This window comes from Gobius niger (genome assembly GCF_951799975.1).
Source record: "Gobius niger genome assembly, chromosome: 8".
NCBI classification, from domain to species: domain Eukaryota; kingdom Metazoa; phylum Chordata; class Actinopteri; order Gobiiformes; family Gobiidae; genus Gobius; species Gobius niger.
Genome location: NC_136859.1, coordinates 21,534,361 through 21,557,204, shown reverse-complemented (window position 1 = coordinate 21,557,204; position 22,844 = coordinate 21,534,361). Strand labels below are relative to the sequence as shown.

The window sequence follows — 22,844 nt, the reverse complement described above, 5'->3', positions numbered from 1 at the left end:
TCAAAGGGGGAAACTGGAGCTGGTGTTAGCTCTGTGCTGCCTTGTCCCTTCGGGGACCACACACACACATAAAGTGTGAACAGAGATACACTATTCTCTCTTCTTGACTCCTGTGAATGTTTATGTGGCCTTTCTCTAAGCATGTGTGCTATTGTGGAGCTTCCTGTGGGCTAAGGTTTAACATTTGAGGAAGGAAAGCTGCCCTATTGTTTGGACTCATAAAGGTAGTTTAGCAAACCCATGTGCCGTGACTCAAAGTAACCATATGCTTCGTTTTACTTTAACTAGCTTAATTTAGTCCCTGGGAGTAGTAATAGAGCCTGCAGTATGTGCTAGTTGTGTTTGTGTAATGTCTGCATGCATTTTTTCATTTCCAACCTTGAGGTGGTTCTCTTAGTGAGCTTAGTAAAACAAAGGCAGAAAGTATGCATTCACACTCCTTCAGCTCCTGTTCCAATGTCGTGACGTCATCTGCATACCCTCTACAGTCTATATTAACTGAATTGACTGGAAAACAGTGGTTTAATGGAGCAGTGGCACATTTATCGTGGTTTGTCAAATTTCCAGTATATTATGCGACCAGTGTCCTGCAGAACAATGGACCTCGTATTATTTCATTAATCCGACCTTAGAGCGATGCAGGGTGTGGCTCTGTGTTTATATCTTGAACACCTGCCAGTATCTCACACACAATGCACCCTGAAAAACAAGACACCACTGGGCACGCCTGCTCTTAGAGATTGTTTTAAAATCTCATAATAGACTATTAATAAAACATTTTCATAAATTACCTTGTGCTGTCGTCACAGCCGACAGTCTTTAAATACGTGCCAAGTATATTGTGACATGAAAAGGCGTGTAGGGTAACTGTCCTTGTTTTTCTGCAGACAGTCATTTCATGTTGAAATAGCCTGTAGGTGCCAATAAAAATAGTGGGAAACCTCAGTGTACTTGTCAAATGAATTAAGGTGATTTATTACTGTACATTCACGTCAATGTATTCCTCTGGGGCGGGGCCAAGATAATGACACTGGTGTGTTTAAGTTGCACTATGAAGCCTTGAAATGATTGTGCAATTAAATAATGTTTGATCTTTATGGCCAGATTATCAGCATTTTGTAATTTTCTTCATGCATGAAACATCTATCGATACGGTATAACTTTCAGGTGCACTGTCCCAAGTACAGAGCATCTAAGAGCTCTAATTCCTTGCAGTTCCTAAAATGCTGTCCAATGAAATGAACACTATAAAAGTCCACATAGAGCTGAAAATTGCATAGTTTCAGAAGTACAATTTGGATTGACGTTTGTTCTTATTTATTTGTGCATTTATAGTGCATGTAAACATTACTCATTGACAACTTATGAGAGACTGTTTCCTTTTCACCATTCTTGCCACTAAACCATTTCTAGTAAAAAAAAAAAACGTCAAAAAAACAATCTCAGGAAGTCTTAATGATTTCTAGCCTGCCATTGCCTCCACAAGTCTCTGGCTCAAAAGTTTATGAAATTTACAGACCCCCGAGACAAGAGTGAGTCATCGCTGTCTGTAACAGGACACTAAACTGTGGGAGAATAGACCTTTTCTTTGTTCGGCCACAACACTGGTTTACTGCAAGTCTCTCTTTTGTAAAAGAGGCTGCCTGTGTACTCTGCTCTGGTTGAAGAAAGAATGCAATGGATTCATTTGTTCCAGATGCATGGGGTTTTAGGGGAGTGTAGGATACTAAATCAGGCTTTAATGTATTTTCAATTGTGAGGGCGGGAGCACCTGTATTATTATTATGCCGGTTGTTGAATTAGCAGTTCCTGGAACTACTACGACCAAGACTACTACACACTTTTTCCCCTGAAAACAAAAATGTTCTAAAAATATATGCATTTTCTTGCATAATAATGCCAGAATACACTCAGAGTGTAATGCATCAACAATCTATCAAAAAAAGTCACAATAATTATAAAAATAATAAATTAAAAAAAAATCATGAATGAATGAATGAATCACGTGCCTGTCGTTTTTCCTGTCTAAAAGCAAAGCTCTTCATATTACTCATACACATCCAGTCAGGACGGCCGCAGACCGGACAGATCCGGTGTCCCGAGTTTGTTGGTTGATAGTTGGTTGCTCGGGGCAACAACAACTGCCGGCCCATGTGTTTTGTTTTTTTCTTTCTTGGTTGGGACTTCAGCCGTGGACAGCAGCACAGGGTATTTGCCTAACCTGTGGGCTGTTACTATGGGAACTACACCACAGACGTAGCCACACCCCTACTGACTCACCCTGGAAACATTTATGATTTTCTCGTGTTGGCATTGGGAAATGTGAGCGTAGAGGCAAAGTCGCCTCACCAAACGCTCAATTTAGAGTGGTTTCAATATTCTCAAATATTCAAACCAAAGATTGAAGTGGGTGACTCATGTTTAGGCCACATGGCACTGGCAAACCTGGCACTTCCTCCTCCCATTTTAGACTCCTCACTGGCAAAACAGGGCATCCATTTTGTAAGCTACATTACAGTCTGTATTTTATGGATGCACAATCAGTCATAGTGAAATTGAAATTGATTTGATTATCTTTGGTCAGAGATTACAAACCACAAAGGCCGGAGTTATTTTGGTATTGCAAAATAAGACCTACAATAAAACCTACAACCTATAGTTACAGCTGTAGTGGTGAGCACTATGAACCTAAATTATTATTGTAATTTTTTCTTTCTTTATTTTAGTTATAGGATTCAGGGAGTTTTGCATATTAATTCAGAATGTATATTTTCTTTACACCAATCCACTGCATTCTTGACAGTATGGACATTGCAAATCTTACTGGGACACAAAATACAGTCATTTTAGCACTTAAATTCATTTACTTTTAATGACTGTATTTACAGTAGGCTCTTCACACCAAGCTCTTAAACTTGCCCTGAGTCCAAAGCCCTAAAATCTTAATTTGTTGCTGTTGGTCTGCTACAATGTGGTTTACGAGTTAATGTTGCCTATTAGAGTAATAAATTGGTGTTTTTGTTTTGTTTTGTTTGTATAGCAGAATGACTGGCCATAAACATCCTAATCTGAAAGACAAAGTCACGGTTGTTTTGGGATATTTTGATAGTGGCTAGCCTTTGTTGCCAGTTCTCTCTTTTGTGTCCCGCAATCATTTGGACCATCATTTCTGGAACAAGGAGGCCCTCTGTGTCTTGCTGTTGCTGTGTGGGCACTTGCAGATGTATGGGATGCTAGTCCTGATATCCAAGGCAGCAGAGAATTATGTCCAATCTGGCAACCCTTCAGATTTATAGATGTTCCTCTGCATTTGTGTCCCAAGTTGAAAAGATCCCCTTGTTCTTGTATTTGCCAAAACAGCCTCGCTAACCCAGACTGCACCCCATTCACCACTTGTCTTTCGGCTTGCCCCATGTTGCCTGCCACCGCTGGACCCAGTAGGGCGAGGAGTGGAGGAGTGAGGGTAAGGAACGAAGGTGACAGCCTGCATTTTTGTTCATATCACAACGACATGGATGCAGGCGATGTGCTTGGAGACCGGTTTTGGCTCAGTCCTAAGAAAGGTAAGAGGGAAGGGCAAATGCCATGTTTGTCGGACAGATGACTATTAACGGCCTAAAGAGGTGTGGTCTTTGCTTTATATTAGCTGTGTTCACTTGAGTGTTTGGAAATGAAGACTACCTTGTTCGCAGATGTGTATGTCATTGTCATTCTTAATTTGTTTGTCAGTTAGTCTCTATGAATAAATGTATTTTAATACTTTTAAGTAAAAGTAAAATAGAGAATGTGCGTAAGAGCTGAGCAATTTTACAGTTCAATAAAGTGATTTAAGTCCATATAAAATGGATTCCAATGCAACTATGTTTATTTCAATGCACTTCTTGAATCTTGATTGCTCCTCCTGGCTGCAGCCTTAGTTAAACTGGCACACAGTGTGCACAAGAGGAAAGAAAAGGGGGGAGCGCTGGTTTGAATTTGCTGTCCAAGATTTCACTTCTGGAACTAGTTTGCTACACAAAACACTTTTGTAGTCTTTGTGAAGCAATCTCTGACTTAAATTTACTGTGGCAGGAAACTTACTTTGCCTTGTAAAATACACTGAGGGAAGAAAGAGTTCTTTTCTCACCAAAGGTAGTTAAAGTCTTCAGCTGTACCTTGGTGAAACTTTAATAGTATTCTTCCTGTAACTTCGCGGGTGGGCATTTGTCCAAACCTGTGAGCCAATAGGGGGCACTCTTGTTTGGACAACGCCTCTACAAGCTGATAGGCCAAACTATTCTCAGACTGACTCAGTAAAAACTCCTGAACAAAAGGGACTTGGCCATGTTGTTGGCAGCCCGTGCTTGTTGGTCAGTATGAGGCCTAACCTGGGCATACAGTTGACCTCATCAGTTTCCACTCTGGAAAAGGAGAATTCTGTGTGGGTCGTGAAGCAGGACCTGTCATTTCTCGACCCTGTTCACCATGACTTTACAGAGTTTCCATGAGTTTGTGCGTAAATAGGTCCGAGAAAAGCCAAGAGCTGGCATTTTTCCTCTCGCCACACAGTAGTCTATTCTGCTGTTTATATGCATAGTTACCTTATATGACCATGAGCGAGGTCTTTTATGGCACTGTTTCAGTACTGGTACTGTACAGAGATTCATCCTGTAATATAACCATACGCTTTTGGAAATTTGAATTATTGGCATCTTATGTGCATTGATTTGGCATATGATTTACTGTACTGTTTCTGATTATTTACACTTGGGACTGGCACAATGAGCTGTCACGTACTATAAACCATGGACCCTATACATATTATTTGTGTTGATTTCCTAGAAGCACCTGTTAGTGATATTAAGAATGAGTTTGTTTGTTTTGACAGTTGTTTGAGGAATGTCTGGGACTTACTTCATCCTCTGGTTCAGCCTGTTAGAGATTTCATCACACAGAGCCTCTTTGTGAAGCCCATTCACCTCTATAGGTTTGTGTTCAGTGAAAAAGAATCCTCCACTCTTACCTCAGTTTTATACCACAATTTCATAACCTGCTTCTTGAGTTTAGCCTCACATTAGACCCTTGTTATTCAAGCTGTCAATTTCACTATACCAGTGCAGGTCTGCACAGTCGATCCATAACAGTGTCCTTGCATTTCAAAGATGACTTTCACTGCCTAAATAACAGAGGTTGTCTGAGGATTCATGGATGTATACATAGAACTTTTTGTTGTGTACATGGATTCATGTTTTTTTATTGGTGTGTTCTTTCCGGTTTATGAATTGGAGTTCTCTTGATTTAAATAAATCATATTGCGACAATATTTACTTAGTCCTCAATTCATATTGTAAAAATATTAGAATATTAAGTATTTCACTTTTAATCGTTAAACATGTTCTTGCACTATTATTTTGTCATTAGATTATATTACAGTGAGGAAGTGATTATGTTTTACTTTGCTTAGAATTGACTCTATGTTTAGCTCACGTGTCATCTCTGTCCAGCAGCTGTCCTGAGCAGAAAGGTCAGTCTAATTATATCGAGGGACAATAAGCTCCCTTCATAGAAAGTCATAAAGTTTTTTGCTTTCTTACAGGTGCATTACAAACCATTACACATAAGATTTAAGACGCTTTGAATAACACTCATTAGCAATAGACCGATATGGAGTTTTGATGAAGGGGGCTGGCATGGCCGATATATAGGCCATTTGTAATCTCTCAAATAGCCTATAGTAGATAGATATTTTTAGCCATATTTTTAAAATGTGTCTCATCTATAATTCTGTGTATGATGCTTCTTAAGGTGTCAGTGATGAACTGTGACAGCAAGGGGAGCTGTATGAGGGCCATCGGGCTGATTTATTCAAAACATTCATGTTTAGTAGGTACTTCAGAGGGAGCTTGTTTGAAGGACAAATATTGACAAATTCCAAAAAAACAAAAAAACTTTAAGTCTTTATCGCTTCCAAAAGTTCCAAACTTTATATCATATATACCAGAGGTCCCTAAGTGGCGGATCTCAGTCCAGAAGCCCTTTCATCCTCTCAATGTACTTAAGTTCTATGGCTGAATTAAAAATGATCTAAACAATTTGAATAAAATTGAAATAAAATGGCAACATTTTTGATTCATTAATCAGTTCTGCTTTGTAAACAGACATCCTGTGCTCATGTTTTAACATTTTCAAGAGCAATGACTGCATTATGTCCGGACCCCGGACATACTAAACTTCGTAACGTTCATTGTGTCTACTTGTGTTCTAGTATCACTTTTTAGGTTCGTTTTTTCAGACACTAAGGTTAGAGATGTTAAAGATCTTTTACCCCGGACATACTGTCGAAAGTTTGAAAGAAAAGTTTGCAGACCTTGAGCTGATTTAGTTGGGGACCATTGTGAGATTGCTTTGTAAATAGTCATTTTGGTACTTGTATATCAATGTAATCCACCATCAAACGTCCTGTACTGTGTATTTGAATGTAACCTCTTTCCTTTGACCTTTGCCTTGGCTGAAAGTGCTTGAAGTGTCTCGGATGTGATATCTGAATGGTGCACTCGTGTGGGGGGGACTAGGTCTTTTGAGTGGGCTCTGTGCCAGTTTGGACTAGTTAGTGGTGACAGGTCTTTTCTGGGAATGATATAAAGTTTCAAAGTCTGGAGCGAAACTCATCTTTTACTGCTCTTTATCTGTTTCAGTCAATCAGATCTGACTTTCTTTTTAAATATCCTGCACACTTCCATTCATGCATACAGACATACTGTGCATATTCATACATATACAGTATCATTATTAATACGTTTATTAATAATTACTAATAAATTCTGGTGGCACATGCTCTAGTTACATTCTTGTTATCCCAGGGTTTTAGTTAGAGTACAATTCCAATTTTAGATCTGATAAGTTTGTGGATTGCAGTAAAGAAGCAACAGTAGTCAGCCAATGCTAGGCCTGGGCACTACTAATAATTGTGGCCGTCAGGACAGCAGCTGTAGTGTCTGGGCTTAGGTCCAAAGCGCAGGGCACTCGGCAAAGTTTATGGAGTTCACTAAGCGCTTTGTACATAAACAGTGCATGAAATCATACTAATGGTGGGGCCCTAGTGCGGGACATAAGGGTGATGGGCTAACTGCTCAGTGCTGGTTGACAACTAGTATAAATACTTACTCCATGCGGGGCTTGTCAACTGTGAACCGTCTTTGCTCGGCATTATAATTTCAACATAATCCTTCTCAAAACTAAAAATATGAGGATATGAGAATGTCAGTGGTTTTTCTTCATATTTTCATTTTCATAAATGCCCATGCCAATAGTCCTAGATTGCATGCCAACCTTAAGACACCTCTTTGTGCAAGTGGAGATTAAGCAGTAATACAGCCGGAAGGCATCTCCTTGTCAGACTGGATGGTGGTTAACAAACTCCCGTGTGAATTAGAAAGAAAGCAAAACAAACCTCTACATAAACACCATTATTGCTCAAACCACTACCAAACCATTATGTTATGACTATCATAATTGCTTTATGTCATATTCTGATTTACTGCAACAATTTATGAAGTTATTCTCCCGAGTACCACTTATAAAACAAATCAATTGCCTTGGGAAGTGAACCAGAACTTGGCAAAGTCTAAACTTAGTCTAAACTTGGTCTAAACTTGGTCTAGACTTTAACTTAACTAGGTCTAAACTTTGACTATATCTTTAACGAAACTGGCAGTAAACCGGCGAGGACTACAGGGCCTGATTTACTTAAGCTTTAGCCCAGGTTCAAAATTGATGCGTGCTAAAGTGGTGCTAAAAGCAGGTGCAGTTGAGTTTGTCTCTCAAAAACATTAAAAGGCCACAAGCATGTGCTGTTTTTAAGTACTACTTGTAAATTAGCATCTGGCGGAGAAAATCAAGCCCTTTGAACGAAGCAAACCAGCATCTAAACTGGTCTACTCTAAATCAGTGTTAAGCCAAGACTAAATTATGCCTAGACTTGAGCTGAACCTGAACTTAAAGCCACACGGCATAGAATTTAACCCAATAAATAGGATTGAAATACAAGCATTTATTTTGTGATAGATATTTTCACCATTGAAAAATACCTTATAAAGCAAACATGCCACAACCCACTACAGCAACAGCATTTTCTGTTTCGAGCTGGTCATTAGGAGCATGTTTTTTACTGATAGCAACAGTATAGTCCAAAATGTTACGCAGTGTGCCTTTAACTAGAACTACGCCAGTCCAAATACAGGAATGATCTACACACAAACCACATGTTGAGAACCTCAGTTTTAATCCTCCCTCTTTACTACTACAACTACCACTGTTTGATTTGCACTTTCTCAACTTCCCTGTCTACAAAAGCATAATCTCCAGTGGTCCAGCTGTCCGGCCTGTGATTTATGGTCTTCTGCTGCACCAGAGCCGTGTAAGCGGATATGAGATCTCGCTCTTTCGTCCCTGACTCACTTCATTTGCCTGTTGCCATAGTGAATAAAGTATAAACAGTTTACGCTGGTGTGTAGCCATGTGGTCCGAAACTCCAGCAGCTGAAAAGCGTCACTTACAGCAGCACAGCCCAGTCACCACCTCTGTAATTTAGTAACTAGATTATGTTTCATTTTATAGGCGCCTCGTGTTCTACGGACATCATATTGTTCACGTTATGTTTTTGGCTGGCACATTTTTTTTTTTTTTTTTTTACAAACTTGTTTTGTACTGTGCAGCACCTTGAGTGACATACAAAAGAAAAGCTGTTAACCAGGATATTTTTTTCAGTGTAGCCTTTTTTTTAAATAATCTAAATATATGCCACAGTACCGTATGCCATAGACTTTTTGACCCTCCTGGACAGTCCATCCTCATTGACACAGAAAGACAGATGTACGGAAGAGAAACGATCTACAGATAGAAACCTGATCTCACGTTTCAGGGAATGCTGCTGAAAAGGTTAGCTATAATGCGCAGTTCTTTATATAGTTTGTTCAAAGTAGATTGTCAGCTAAATCTGGTGATCTGAAACAGCACTGTACAACTTTAGACTGTCTTACAACCTGTTGCATCAGTTATAAGTGAGCTGAGATGTTTTCTTTGCTTGGTGACACTACAAAACAAGCATGTACAGTATAAGAATAGAGGAGACCTTTGCATAAATTGTAGCACCATGTGATTTAAATAGAAATTGTAACCATCATAATCCAATGTGAGAAAGTCCCTATATGCATGTAGCACATTTTGATATTGTGTTACTTACATTCAATTCCTGTCATGCGATCTGACCCACTCCCTGTGTGTTGTGAGAGCGCTTCTCAGTGATATCTGATCAGGAAATGTGTAAAACTAGACACATGGCACTTAATGGCTACTTGGTCGTCTTGTAGTTTATCTGTCTATCTTCATACGTTTCTCTGTATGTGACTAACTTAACCCTCCTTATCCACATGTCTTTTTTGTGCTTGTGGATAAAGGGTGTGTTATAACCCAGTCTGTGTGTACATTACTTTGGAGGTGTGTGCTTGTGGGCGTCTCCTTAAAAGTCACAGAGCACTGAGCATGTGCTCCAACAGATTTTATATTGTGTTTTGCCACAACAATTGGTCTATTTTATTGTAGAACAAGTTTATCTTAATGTCTTCCTTGTGTTCATTGGTCTATTTAGAAGTATGGTATTATTTTCCATGCCAGTCTTTCCTAACAAATAGCTGGTGGGAGGAGCCAATTGAGAAGTGTCTCACTCTCTCCCCTTCACACACTCTCGCGCTCCCTCTCTTCCATTCTGTCATTGCCATTCGACAGTACAGAGACTGTTCATTCCCTGTCTTACTCAATGTAGTAAGGCAGCACATGTTGTAACTTTTTTGGAACAAGGATTATACTTTTTTGTGTATGCGCTTCAAAGAAAGAAGAATAAGAACAATTGCACAGCTTGGAATAGTTTCTTTAATTAGATTGGAAGACACGTGACAGCCGGTTTTGCCACTGGATTCCACTGGACCACAAGTGAGGTTGTCTATTCTGTTTCTTCCTTTTGATGCTGCACACCTTAGTCTTAGTTTGATCAACTGAGTTAACTCAGACAATCATGGTTGCTGGAATGTTAATGCCCTTAAGGGACCTAAGGGCCATTTATGAGGTCCTGTTTCGGGATGGGGTTATGGTGGCAAAGAAAGATAAGCGGCCACAGGTAAAGCACCTGGAGGTACCAGGTGTAAGTAATCTACAAGTGATCCGTGCTATGGGTTCTCTCAAGTCCAGAGGCTTTGTGAAGGAGACATTCGCATGGCGTCATTTCTATTGGTATCTAACAAATGAGGGCATTGTTTACCTGCGTGATTTTCTCAAACTTCCCTCTGAAATTGTCCCTGCATCCCTGCAAAGAGTTCGAAAGCCAACTTCAACTTTTCCTTTTGCTCAAAAAGCTGCACGGGTCCAAACAGTGGAAGGTCCAACATCTTATGTTCCTAAACCAGGACGCAGAGTAGACGTAGAAAGCCAAGATGCTCAAGCTGAACGTCAAGTCTATCGCAGGAGAGGGATGGAGTCAGGGGAAGGTGGGGGTTACTTTGATAAGACACCTAGGTTTAGAGGGCGCCCAGTGGGTGCAGAGACAAAACCATCTCAAGAAATAGTGGACAATAATCAGTCTTTGTTCACAAATAGATTTAACACTGAAGAACGCAGGTTTGTTAAAGTCTCTCAGCAGCAAGCGGGTGCAAGCGGAGACGGGCCACGTGGGAGAAGAATTGTTCAGACAGAGAACAGTACAAGTTCTGCCCAGTTTAACAACATTGCAACACAGGATGCATCCAAATCTGCAGCACCATCAGTAAGCGCCCTACCATTAACTGCAGCTGCAGCTTCAGGTGCTGTAGCATTAAAGGTTTTGGCTGAAGCCTCTCCTCCCAAAACAAATACCAATAAGCCACTAAAGATCACTGAAGAGACGACTTGGAAGAAAATGAATGACCAAGTTGCTGATGACATCCATGTCAGCAGGGAGCCTGCAAAGAAAAGTATTATGGAGCAAAATGTACCCAGAAAGGCTAAGGCTCCTGTACAATTTTCAATGGATGGAGTCAAGGGTCAAGCACCGACTGAAGAAGTCATCTCCAAACCTGCCATTAGAGATGCTGCCATTGCAAAAGAGACAACTACCCTATTTACAAAATCCAAAATGTTTCAACAGAGCACTACACTCCAAGACCAAAAGAGTAACAGTGATACAAGCAAACCAGTTTTGTGTGCGGATGGAGTTCAATTACCTCAAAAGGCCAACGATGCCAAAGGAGAACAAACTAGTACAGTAGCTGACTCTGCAACATCTGTTACAATGGTAGACAGTAACTTAGCAGCTGCTGCACCTGCTAAAACATCAAAACAAGTTCAGGTGCAATCTACAGTTGTCAAAGTAATTACAGAGCGGACCAATGAGGAATCAGAAGTGAATTATTCAGTGAAATTGCCAGAAGTAAATGTTAAACCTTCAAAGCAGGAATGCATTTTGGAAACCTCTGGAAAACCAGTTGCTGAGACAAGCTCTAAATCAAAAAATAAGAACAAGAAGAGTGATGTATCAGGTCCTGCTTCTGAAAGTTTGGAGCCAACCAAGCCAGCACGAGAAATGTTTGCCACTGAAAAGCAAGGGGTTACGGTGCAGGAAAAAGCCCAAAACATACAAGGAAGTTTGAATGAAAAAGCCTCGGCTGCTCCACCTGTAAATCAGGAACTAAAAGTAAAAATGCCAGAGACGCAAACAATCATTCACCAATCCAAAACTGAAACTACCATTGATACAACACTGGAGGTTCATACAGGCATTGCACGTGATGAAGTGAATGATAGTCAAGCTAACCAGGATAAAGCAGGTGGCACTAAATCCAAAAGAAAGAAGAAAGCTGAAACTGAAATACCTACAAGCTCAAAAAACACAGCGGAGACACAAAAAGAAAGTGGATCAGTGAGTCCCAGTGATGTGATAGTTCAACAATCTGCCATTCGTGTCTTATCTGCACCAAAGCATGAAAATAAAAATAAAGCTGATAAGGAAGAGGGAGATAAAAGCGAAATATTGAAAATGAAAGAAACTGGGGATACAGTTCTGAAAGGATCTGAGAGCTCAGTAGTGACATCTGTGGAACCTTTTGGTAGTACATGCACAAAACAGATGGAACCAGGAAAATCAGTGACAGTACAGAAACTAACTAAAACTGAATTTTTACACGAAAGTTCACTGCCTGAAGAGAGATCTACTACTCTGCTAGAAAGCCAAGAACCAGTTTCAATGAAGTGTACTTCAGAGATGTCTATTGCACAACAGTCTGAAACTGAAAAGTTAATTCCTTCTGTCAACAAAGAACAAACACTAGAGGCTCTTAAAGTGACAGCACATGAACCCACTCTTTTAGCTCAAAGTGACTGTCAACAGGAGGCGGCAGTGAGCTCCAAATTAAAAAGAAAGAAGAATAAATCTGCCAGTGAGTCGTTGAAAGACACAAGTCAAGAAACTAAAGTAGAGACGATGCAAGATTTAACGGTAAAGGAGCAAACAAAAGCAACTTCTACAGAAAATTGTGTCAATAAAGAGCTGGATACTGCACAGATACCTGAGGAAATTCCAGAAAAAGCACATTTAACAGAGTATGTCAGCAAAGCCATCAATGTGCCAACCAGTCCCAAAAAGGAGACGGTTACTAAAGTTGTCCATGTAGAGCCAAAGAAATTTCTAACAAGTGAGAAAACGGTAACGGAGCAGAAAATAACCCAGGTCCAAATCAAACAAGAAACGTCCATAAAAGAAAGTGTAGAAAATGTTCAAACAACATATGTGGACATAATCAAAGCAGGGAAGAGAAAACACCCTCAAATAGAGCCAAATAGTCAACGAAGAATAATTCATATTTCACCACAAGAGATGGAGAAGGAGCAGACAATGTCCACGGATATGTCAGTTATCTCCAAAGAAAGTGTTTCTCCCGGCTCTGATGTAACCGACACTAAGGTGACAGTTACTGACACAAAACAAACATCAGAGCTAGTTAAGGATGAGTCGTTGCTGCGAAAGACAATTACCATTCAAACAACCTCTGTACATGTGTCTTCAACTGTCACTGAAGATCAGAGTTATATAACACTGCATGAGCCACATGTAGTGAACTCACAATCCAAAAGCAACAAAAAGATATCTCAGGGTGATGTGTCTGAAAAGCCAAGCACCAATAAACAAATGACTAATGTGATTCCACAGGCTACTAAAGAAGATGTTAATGCAGTGAATGCAACTAAGGATACTGATATAAACCAGCCTGTGCCCAAAACGGATAGAACCAAAGAGGAAGTTAAACAAGTGACTCCCAGGGAGCAAATGAAAACAGTTTGTGAAGTTAATGATGGAAAGGAATTGGCCACAGAACATAAAGGTCAGTCTGCAGAGAGCTCAACAGCACCACCAGTGGATTCTAGTAACACTGCACCAGACCATATTACAGTCTGCAAAGCCACCCAAGACCCAAGCAGTGCCAATGATGAGAGACTGGACACTGTCGACAGGAATGACATAGGATCAGTCCAGAAAATACCTGAAGTTGAAATTAAAAAATTAACAAGCAAAGACAAGCCACACACTTGGGACTATGGTACTGATGGGACCAGTGCAGCGCAAACTACAACTGATAAAAAGATGATTTTGGCTGAGGCTGACAAGGAAGAACCAGAAGTAACTCTGCAGGAAATAAATAGACTGGAAGAAAATGAAAAAGTGACTGAGTCGACCTCCAAATCTAAAAGAAAGAAGAAGAAATCACCTAAAGACACTAGTCCAGATAATATAAAGGAAACTTCAGCCATTCCTGATGTGGGTAAGAAACAAATTACAAAGTGTGACAGTTCTTCTGAAAGCTCCACAGCACCTCTAGTGGAGCATAAGGACATTGCACTAGAAACACAGATAATTACTGTCAGCAAAACCAGCCAGGAGCCAATCAAACCCAAAGCAGCAGAAGAATCAGTCACCCAGGAAAAAATAGTTACCCCTCAGAAAATAACTAAAGTTGACATTGATCAGAAAATGCTTGAGCTAAAAACCCGGCCAAATACTCAGGAAGTAGTTATGAGTAAGTCTTCTGCAGAGACCTCTATTGCACAACAGGCTGAAAAGATAATTCCCCCTGTCGTAAAAGAAAAAACACAGGCTTTTAAAGTGACAGTACATGAGCCCATGCCGGAGGCAAGCGAACCGCAACAGGTGGGAGCTGGGAGCACTAAATCAAAAAGAAAGAAGAAAAAATCAGAGTGTGAAACACCCAAAGATACCACTTCTGAAATTGGAGCTCAGGTTGAACAGGAAACTTCTGCCAAGATATCGATTGAGAAAACTGTAATTCCTGTTGCAATGACTCCATCTGATATCAGTAAGGAGCAAATATCTCAGTCTCTAACACTGAATATGACAGAAGAAGAACCAAATGGAAAAGTGATTGAGACTGCTTTGGAAAGCTCAGCGCTGCCTCAAGTGAAGTCTAAAAGCAATGCATGTGCATCAGAGAAAAATACTGTTGGTAAAACTAGCCAGGAGCCAACCAGTCACAAAAAGAAGTCAGGTATTGCAGTAGAAGATGTAGAGAAACAAGAAAGTGTGATGCCTGATCTCAAAGACACTGATGCGCAACTAGACACTAAGGAACCAGTAACAGAGGAGTCTATTACTGAAACAAAATCAGTTGACGTAATTCCACCAGTCAAAGACACAAAATCAAAGAGAAAGAATAGGAAAATTGTGAGTGAGTCACCGAAAGAAACCAGTCCTGAAAATAAAGCCGGGGCCAAGCAAGACTCTGCTCCAAAGATAACTGTTGAGAAAACTGCCATTCCTGTTCTTTCTTCTACAACTGACACCGATAAGGAGCAAACACATCAATCTGAAACGCCAGAGAAGACAGGAGCTGTTGATATGTCAATTAAAGACATTATTAAACAGAAAGAGACTGTAACTGAGAGCTCTGGAGCACACCAAGTGGAGCCTGTTGTCACTCTAGAGAAAATCTGCAAAACTATACAAGAACCTACCAGTCCTAATGAGAAACCAAACACTGATGGGACAGATGTACAAAGTAGGTCAAAGGTCACTGTCAGTGAATTGAAAACAGAGACTGTTCAGAAAACTGTCACAGAGGCTGTTGATGAGCAAGCCAACCTGGAGTCTACTACTACTTCATCAATTACACAACAGAAAGAAGAGACCATTATGTCAGCGAAAGAAACTAAATCAAAAAGGAAAAAGAAGAAATCTGTGATTGAGTCACCTAAGGACACCGGTCTGGAAACCAGACCCGCTGCAACAGGAGAGGCACACACTGAGGAGAAAACTATTACATCAGTTACTCTCGCGCCTTTTGCCACTGAAAAGCCAATGACAGGAGCAATGACAGAAAGTCAGTCTGTTTGTCCCAGCTCAGCAGTGCCTCTAGTGGAACTTCAACAAGGTTCAGACGTTAGTGAAAATATTAGTGTCAGCAAAACAGAGAAGGGACCAGTCAGTCCCAAAGAAAAGGCTTTAATTGGAGAGAAAACTGTTGAAATTCAAAAAGTGACTGAAGTGGAAATTATTAAGGAAGATTCAAGGCCAGAATTAATACTATCTCCTTCACAAATCAAAATGCAGAAAACTACTGCAGTTGAAAAACAAGTGGAAGATGTTAGCTCTATATCAAAAACAAAAAAGAAGTCACCCAGTGTTGAAAAGATAACTATTCAATCAAATCAAGTGGAAAGCAGCCAAGAAGGTGCTGAAATGCAATGTCCAGTCACTCAGCCAGGCAGGAAAGAAGCCAATGAGTCCATCTCAGTTTTCAATCAAACTTTAGAGGTGGTTCCTCCTGTCAAACAGGAAGAAAAATCACCTAAGGGTACTAAAGTCACGGCGCAAGAGCCCATTACTGCAGCTGAAAAAGATATGACCGAACCCAGCTCAAAATCTAAAAAAAAGAAGAAGAAATCTCCCACGACAGAGCACCCACCGGACATAAGAGATGAAAGACGCGAAAACATTGCAGGAATCCCCACGCAGGACAAAAATATACTTCAAGCAAGTGTTCCTTCAAAGCCTGCGGAGAATAGAACACCTGAGGGAAGACCTAGCAAAGGCCAAATAACTGAGATTTCAAACGTGACTGGGGATGATGCAGAGAAGCTGACTAATCTTCCATCTAAGACTGACATAGAAAAACCATCCAGTCCAAAGGAAAATAAGCCTGACTCAAAAGAAAAGGCCACGTCAAAAAGGGAAACAATGACAGTGCAGAAAATAACACAGATTGAGATTACAGAGGAAAGCCACAAGCCTGCCATTCAGCCTAAATCCCCCATAAACCCTGTTAAAATGACTCCAGAGTCAGCTAAGCCTAAGAGGAAAGGTAAAGGGAAAAAGCATGGAGCAGACCAGTTATCAGAAACCATAAACACTGGCCCTGCACTGTTGCCGGAAGCCCATGTCCTGCCATCTACAGAGGACACTGAACCGAGGAAGATTTCTCTGAGGGACAACCCTGTGGTGACCCCAAAAGTGATAGAAAGCAAAGCTGGACCAGAGGTGACTACTGAAAGAATGTGGAGTGAGGAAACTGTCCAGGCAGCAGCTGTGCTCCCTGAGGCCCCGGCAGACAAAAGGGGGGTGGAGCCTATTCTACCCCGTGTTGAAAAACTTATGCAGGACTCTCCAAAGGCAGAAACATCCTCCACAGAGCAGGGAGAGAGCAGAGAGTTGGCGTCACTGGCACCAGCGCTAACAACAGCACAGGCAACTGAAGCTCAGGCGCGGGACAGCCCCCTCCGCCCGCACCAGGAGCCTCCCAGAGTTGCACAACAATATACGAGCAGTCAGGCAGCAGAGCGCAGCACAGGGGAAAGGCACGCGGGTTCAAAGTCACTGCCGCTGACACAAGAGAAGAAGAAGAAGTCGGCAAAGGACACACCCTCTGCCACTGCCACACCTGCCGTCTCACAGCCTCAACCAGGAGAGCCCACTTACTCCATATACTGTGAAACGGACGAATCCAACATGAGGAGGAAAATAGTGGTAGTAGAGGAGATAGTTGAGGTGAAGCGGATACTTAGCCCGGAGGCTGGAGCAGGGGGGCAATCTCCTCCGCCACCTGTCTTTTGTGACGAGGAAGAAGAAGAAGAGCTGGACTTGGATGTTTTGGAGGAGATTGCAATAGAGAAGGCACTTTTGCAGGCATCACCACCGGTCACCCGCTCAGGGGCTGCTGCTGAAGGGGACTGGGACCACTCACTCTTGGAGCCGGAGGACAAGGCATTTCACTTTGTTGAAGGTTTGTGCATGTCTTTTTAATTAATCTACTTTCAGCGCTTTCCTGCTTTGCCTGTCCATGTGATGGAGTGGCATCACCACTTGTGTGTTTGTTGTGTGGGAGGGAGATTTGACTATGGCTCTATTGTACATTTCCCACAACACAGGCTCTGTGACATTTACACTATTGTATATGCTGCAGTATTTATGGTGATTTTCTTGTGCTGGTACTGTGCATGGTGCCATGTGATAACAGTTTACACCCACCGTCTGCGCTGTCATGTGGGCGCTAGTCTCTCGAAGGATTACTTTTCCTCAGACAGGGAGAGGTCTTGAGATGTGCCTGTGATTTAATTATGCATGTGTCAAAATAGATGTTGTCACAGTGTATGGAGTGTTTAGGACAGTGTCAGTTTTCCCACAGGCACCATGACTGAGATTCTTCTGTCAAACTTTTAATGAAAGATTATATTCTACTATGACAACATGAGGTGACTAGTTTTCCAGTTATTTAAATTCAGTTATTTAGTTCAGGTTTGTAAATGCATTAAGTCCCTCTCTAGTACGTATTGTTTTTGTACAAGTAATAAGAAAACACCTGGCATGTTTGTAATGCAAGAATGTGTAGACCTGTTGCTCTTCCAACAAGGTGGGGCAGTACTCAGAGATCCAGCCTCGCCTGCTCCCAGCAGACACAGTCAGAGTCAGGCTGACTCAGTGGAGGCGTGGTTCATTTTGGAAGTCTCTCTCGCCTCCTTTCTCTATTAGAATGTTCGCAAAACTTGTGCTTCTCCCCTCATCTGTGTAGCACATGAGATAGACATGAACTTTGCATTCTATTGTGTAGTGGTATGCATTTAACAGTGTACTGTTTTGTCTATCAGATGAAGGTCTTGTGAGATAAGTTGTTGAAAGAGTTTAGTGAATTGTAGGAAGTAGAGGGAAATGCACCATGTGTTGCGGCTTGCCCTGGTGAAGTGAAACCATGCCCATAAAATTACATTGTTGACTCACGTTCATGTGACAGATTTGTGCAGATGTTTCAAAGTTATGCCAGATACGGACAAGAATATTTCGTGCAGCTGTTTAGAATTTTGCACACTTAACTGTTATACTGTATAATGCAATGTTCATGCTTTTATATATTTGGTAGCTTTAATGATTGATAAGAAAAGCCTGGGCGTTGTCAGTGGTGGGTGTGCCTGAAAGACAGAGCCATGAAGTTGGACTCATTGCTCGGTGATGTTGTAGAATATTTGTTTGGACTCACATGTGACACTGGATCTGGATTCAATTAACCGCCCAAGTTCTCCGTTTAATCTGTTATCAAGAAATCCTCTGACGTTCATAAATCACATGCATCGCTGTCAGCATGTGCAAGTCATTATGGAATACCATACCATTCACGCATTTTCACCACTCATCCATACACTGTACAAAATAACAGTATAGTTTTGAAGTTTTTTGTCAGAGCAGTTTTTACTGACCCACTGCTGACATCTGCTGTCCACTGATGTCCCTTGTTATTTAATATTGTCCTTGCCCCCAAAGGAACCACTATAACAAGCTGGACTTTAATGACCTTGCATGACCTTGTCCGACTTTATCTATAGGCAGACTGTCTGCTAAGATATGTAAAGTACATCTTTTGAATATAAAAAAAAATCTGTCTACCTAGTTAAGTAAAAAGCCCTTAGCAGTAATTTTGGCAAAGAGACATCCAACCGCTGCCCACATATGGCACCAGTGGCAATTAGGCTCAATCACTTTGCAGACATACCACCGACGTCTTCTGTTTTCATCTGCAAAATGATGCCCATCGCATACTTGTGTGACTGTTAAATGGGCTGCTGCTGCAGAGTGGAACTGAGGGCCTCTCATTATAGCTACATGTAATTCTTCTGTGACTCACGCAAACCATTCGAAATCTGAGAGAATTACGAGTTTGACATTTTGCAGAACAAAAGAATGGAAATGTTCAGCTTCAAAGTCGTTTCTGAATGGACTTTGTCTACACTTGCCAGTTTTTATAGACGGGATGTGCCCCACAGTTGGCTGTCGGAGGTGTTTTTACTCTCGACGACGTGGTAAACAACCTGTCTAACCATGTTTTTACAGCTGTCTCGTCCTTCAGAATCTGCAACAGTTACCTTGATTAGCACATTACTGTCCTACATTTTTTACAACAAGGACACACCCCGAAAAAGCCAAAATAATATAATTTAAATACTTGCTTGAATTGTAGAAGCGGGAGAAAGTTGGATTGATTTTAAGAATGAATGAATAAAGCATCAAGTTCAGCTTAAAAATAACACACAATGAAATCCAAGATACAATTCATTCCTATTTACAACATCTATGTGAACCGATTTGACCCTCATGATTCAGCTCCCTCACGCTCTTGCATAAGCCCGTTTGATCCTATGCCCAATCTTAAGCAATACCCGTCACATGTCACAGCTGATAAACCACGTTAGGGGATAAACTGTTTCTTTTTTAACACGAGCAATCAAAAACATTCCCCTTCTCATCATCTTAATGTCACTTGATAACACCATCAGCGGCTGATCTCTCAGTTTTAAAGAGCCCTTGAGAGTGTCTGCAATGATCAAGCTGTCTGTGATGCACTTAACTTAACATTTTGGCATGGTCAATGTTGAGATCAAGTTTAATAAGTGACAGTCACATAGTTGCATAGGATGCTTCAGAACCAATGTCTTACAGGAGTAAAATGTGTTTTGCAGACTGGCCCGTCACATGCTACATTTGTGCTTCCCAGATCAATAACATGTGGAATACATTGAGGGCTTGGCTCAGATAGCTGTGATATTAGTCATTTCCCTTAGTGCACGAAGGGCCATATTACAGAGGCTCTGTAACACTATAAATTCAAGACATGACGAAGGATGTATGGGTGTTGTAGTTTTCTTACTAAACGTTGTTTGCATTAACCAAATAGATTTATTCCCTTGTTTTTAGAACATTATGTATGTCATATTAATCAGTGATAGGAGTGCTCAAAAACTGTATTGTGACTAATAATATTGCACAAGTAAATCGTCCAACCACAGTGGATGATATATGTGTGCAATATTATTTTTGGGGCGGCACAGAGGCGCAGCGTTTAGTGCTTATGCTTCACAACATGAAGATTCCAGGTTCGATTCCCACCTGGTCGGGGCCTTTCTGTGTGGAGTTTGCATGTTCTTCCCGTGTCTGTATAGGTTTCCTCCGGGAACTCCAGTTCCTCCTACCACTAAAAACATGTACAATAGTCCAGGATGAATGAGAGTGTGTTTGAGAGTGTGCGTGGGGGACAAAGGATGGGAATTAGCCTAAGGCTATAATCCGGCGTGGCGTGTTTACATGCATGTATCCATGTAAGTTCATTAACATGCACTGTCCCGACCAAATAAATAAACAAATACATTATTGCCCAAGTGTTCTCTTGTCCCAGGTTAACTTGTACCAAAATCAAGTCTCTTAATATTAGTGTAATAAGGACTTTAATGTAAAGCCCAACAAAGGAAAGGGATCAACAAAATTACTTTACCAAGGCAAGTATAATTTTGCAAATGTTAACCTTAAATGGTGTGCCATAACACCATATTGCAAAATGTACTGTACATTGCACCTTTGCCTGATACAGACAGGCTAAGTATTCCCCAATAGACACGCAAGCTGCAAATTCCTCTTTGGTATGTGTTGTAACATGAATGTTTGGGTCAGGATTTTGTCAAGGCATAGGGGGAATGTCCACGAAGGAATTCCCTGCAATCTTAATCAAAGCCTCCCTACAGTTTCTGAGTATGCGGGGCCTCCGTTTCTCACATCAATCTATACAGGGTTCAAAGTTCACATGGCAGGAAAATCCAAGCTCATCTCTCTGGACATTGAGTGGAAATGCTTTCAACATTGCGGCCAAATGATGCCGCTTGTCAACGCCGCAATCAACAATGTTATATGTATATTAAAACATGCTATATATAGGTGCTCTTATACATTGCTGTGTTCCCAATAGCAATGGAAGATGAGCACTGAAGGGTCAGAGGCTCCTGTTTTAGCTGGCTATAATGTCCATCACTAAACGGCATCGCTTTTCATCACACTAGCCATTTACCAGTGCCTTTTCCTGTATTTATATACAAGTGATAGCCTTAATATGAACACATAGACACAACTGAAGGACCAAAGGGATGCAGTAAAATAAACAGACATTCCTATGCTACTAAAAAGGATTTGCAATGTGGGTGACAGACAGCTGAGCGCTTTGGGCCATACCACAGAGCCCCAAAAGATGCATGCCATTGTGATGCTGCCTCTGGTCATCTGTAGAGCTATAAATTGCACAAATTATTCTTCACTGATTGGCATTTTCATGTTTACAAGGTGTTCAGGAAGAATCCATTGCCCTCTTGTTATTTATTTATTCTGAAAATATTTAAATTGTGATTTTATTCTTAAGAATTGAGAACCAGTGAATTTCTCCATTGTGAGATCAATAGTCTTATCTTATCTCTTATACAGTCAGGCTTATGAAGAGGCTGAACTTCTCTGTATCATGATCAATGAATGGAATTTACCACAGACATAAACTTTTATGAATGTTAACAAACAGCACAACTTTGATTGAGAGCAATGGAATGGGTATGGTCTGAATTCTTGGTTACTATGAAATCTCAGTTTGAGTTTTGCCTGTTTCTAGGGAAATTGATGCAGAAATACATTTTAGTTTACAATTACTTTACAGTAGAGAAAATGTAGAAGTCTGAACCCAGCATAGTTGAACTTCTAAGATTTAGCTTTATCGCCACATAACTTTTACTTATACTTGAAGAAATATAAAATCACAGCAGTACTTTGTTTTACTTGATTTGATGATACTTCACCCACCTCTGATCGTAAGGTGTTTGAGCAATCCGTCCCTGCCATTACCATGGTCTGATTCCAGATATTAAACCTGACACCAGCCCCATCAAAGCTGCATGATGTTAGGACACCCGCAGTGTTTGTGTTTGCGGGAAAGGAGGTCAGTCTCTAGGGGTGACTACAGCCAAAAGTCCAGCCACAGCGCTGCCATCATTTTCTAAGTGCGACACAGTGCGATCATCTGGCTCTGCGTGGGTATTTATATCCCCTGACCACCCGGCCCCTCTCTGTCAGCCCCCTCCCCGAGTCCTGCATGTGTGTCGCCCCATACCCCACCACCACCCCTCCCTCACTTGGCCACTGGTGAGCAGGCTAAACAGAAGGCACAGTCTGTCAAAGTTAACCACAGGGTAAGAGAAAGAGGGAAGCCCACAAACAGTAGCTTCTCCCCAGTCGTGTCGTGTCGTGTCCAGCAATTGTCCAGCTTTCTTCTCCTCGCGCCTCCTTTTCCTCCCTTAGATGAAGATCATACCCGGTAGGTTGGACCTTAGACTCTTAATCTTCTCTGGCTGGCGGGTTGTCTGTTTTGCTGTCTGGCAGGTTGGCAAATGCTGCGCGTGAAGTCTTGTTGTGCTCTTGGCCCATACAAATGTCACACAGGTGGTCACATTAAACGAACGGTTATCGTGACGCACATTGTTTTCCA

The 22,844-nt window shown here is 41.2% G+C and overlaps 2 protein-coding genes across 14 annotated transcripts in view; both read left to right on the top strand.

Annotated features, from left to right (window-relative positions):
• Window positions 1-22,844, top strand: part of plecb (plectin b) — a 97,146-nt gene that overhangs the window by 32,601 nt on the left and 41,701 nt on the right. For 5 of the 13 annotated variants that reach the window (XM_079561098.1, XM_079561097.1, XM_079561096.1 and 2 more), the window contains exon 1: window positions 13,590-17,291. The exons of 7 other annotated variants lie outside the window; for them this stretch is intronic. In XM_079561098.1, the coding sequence (XP_079417224.1) occupies window positions 13,643-17,291 (3,649 nt within the window). In that variant the 5' untranslated portion in view covers window positions 13,590-13,642. Of the gene's footprint in view, window positions 1-3,270; window positions 3,564-13,589; window positions 17,292-22,844 lie in introns of those variants that run through there. One more of the 13 variants, XM_079561103.1, reaches the window with a different exon arrangement.
• Window positions 9,707-13,523, top strand: LOC306966737 (uncharacterized protein; the record flags this gene model as incomplete). Its single annotated transcript, XM_079561552.1, has 2 exons — window positions 9,707-13,424; window positions 13,513-13,523. Exons 1-2 carry the CDS (start codon window positions 10,049-10,051, stop codon window positions 13,521-13,523), a joined length of 3,387 nt encoding a protein of 1,128 aa, XP_079417678.1. The 5' UTR covers window positions 9,707-10,048.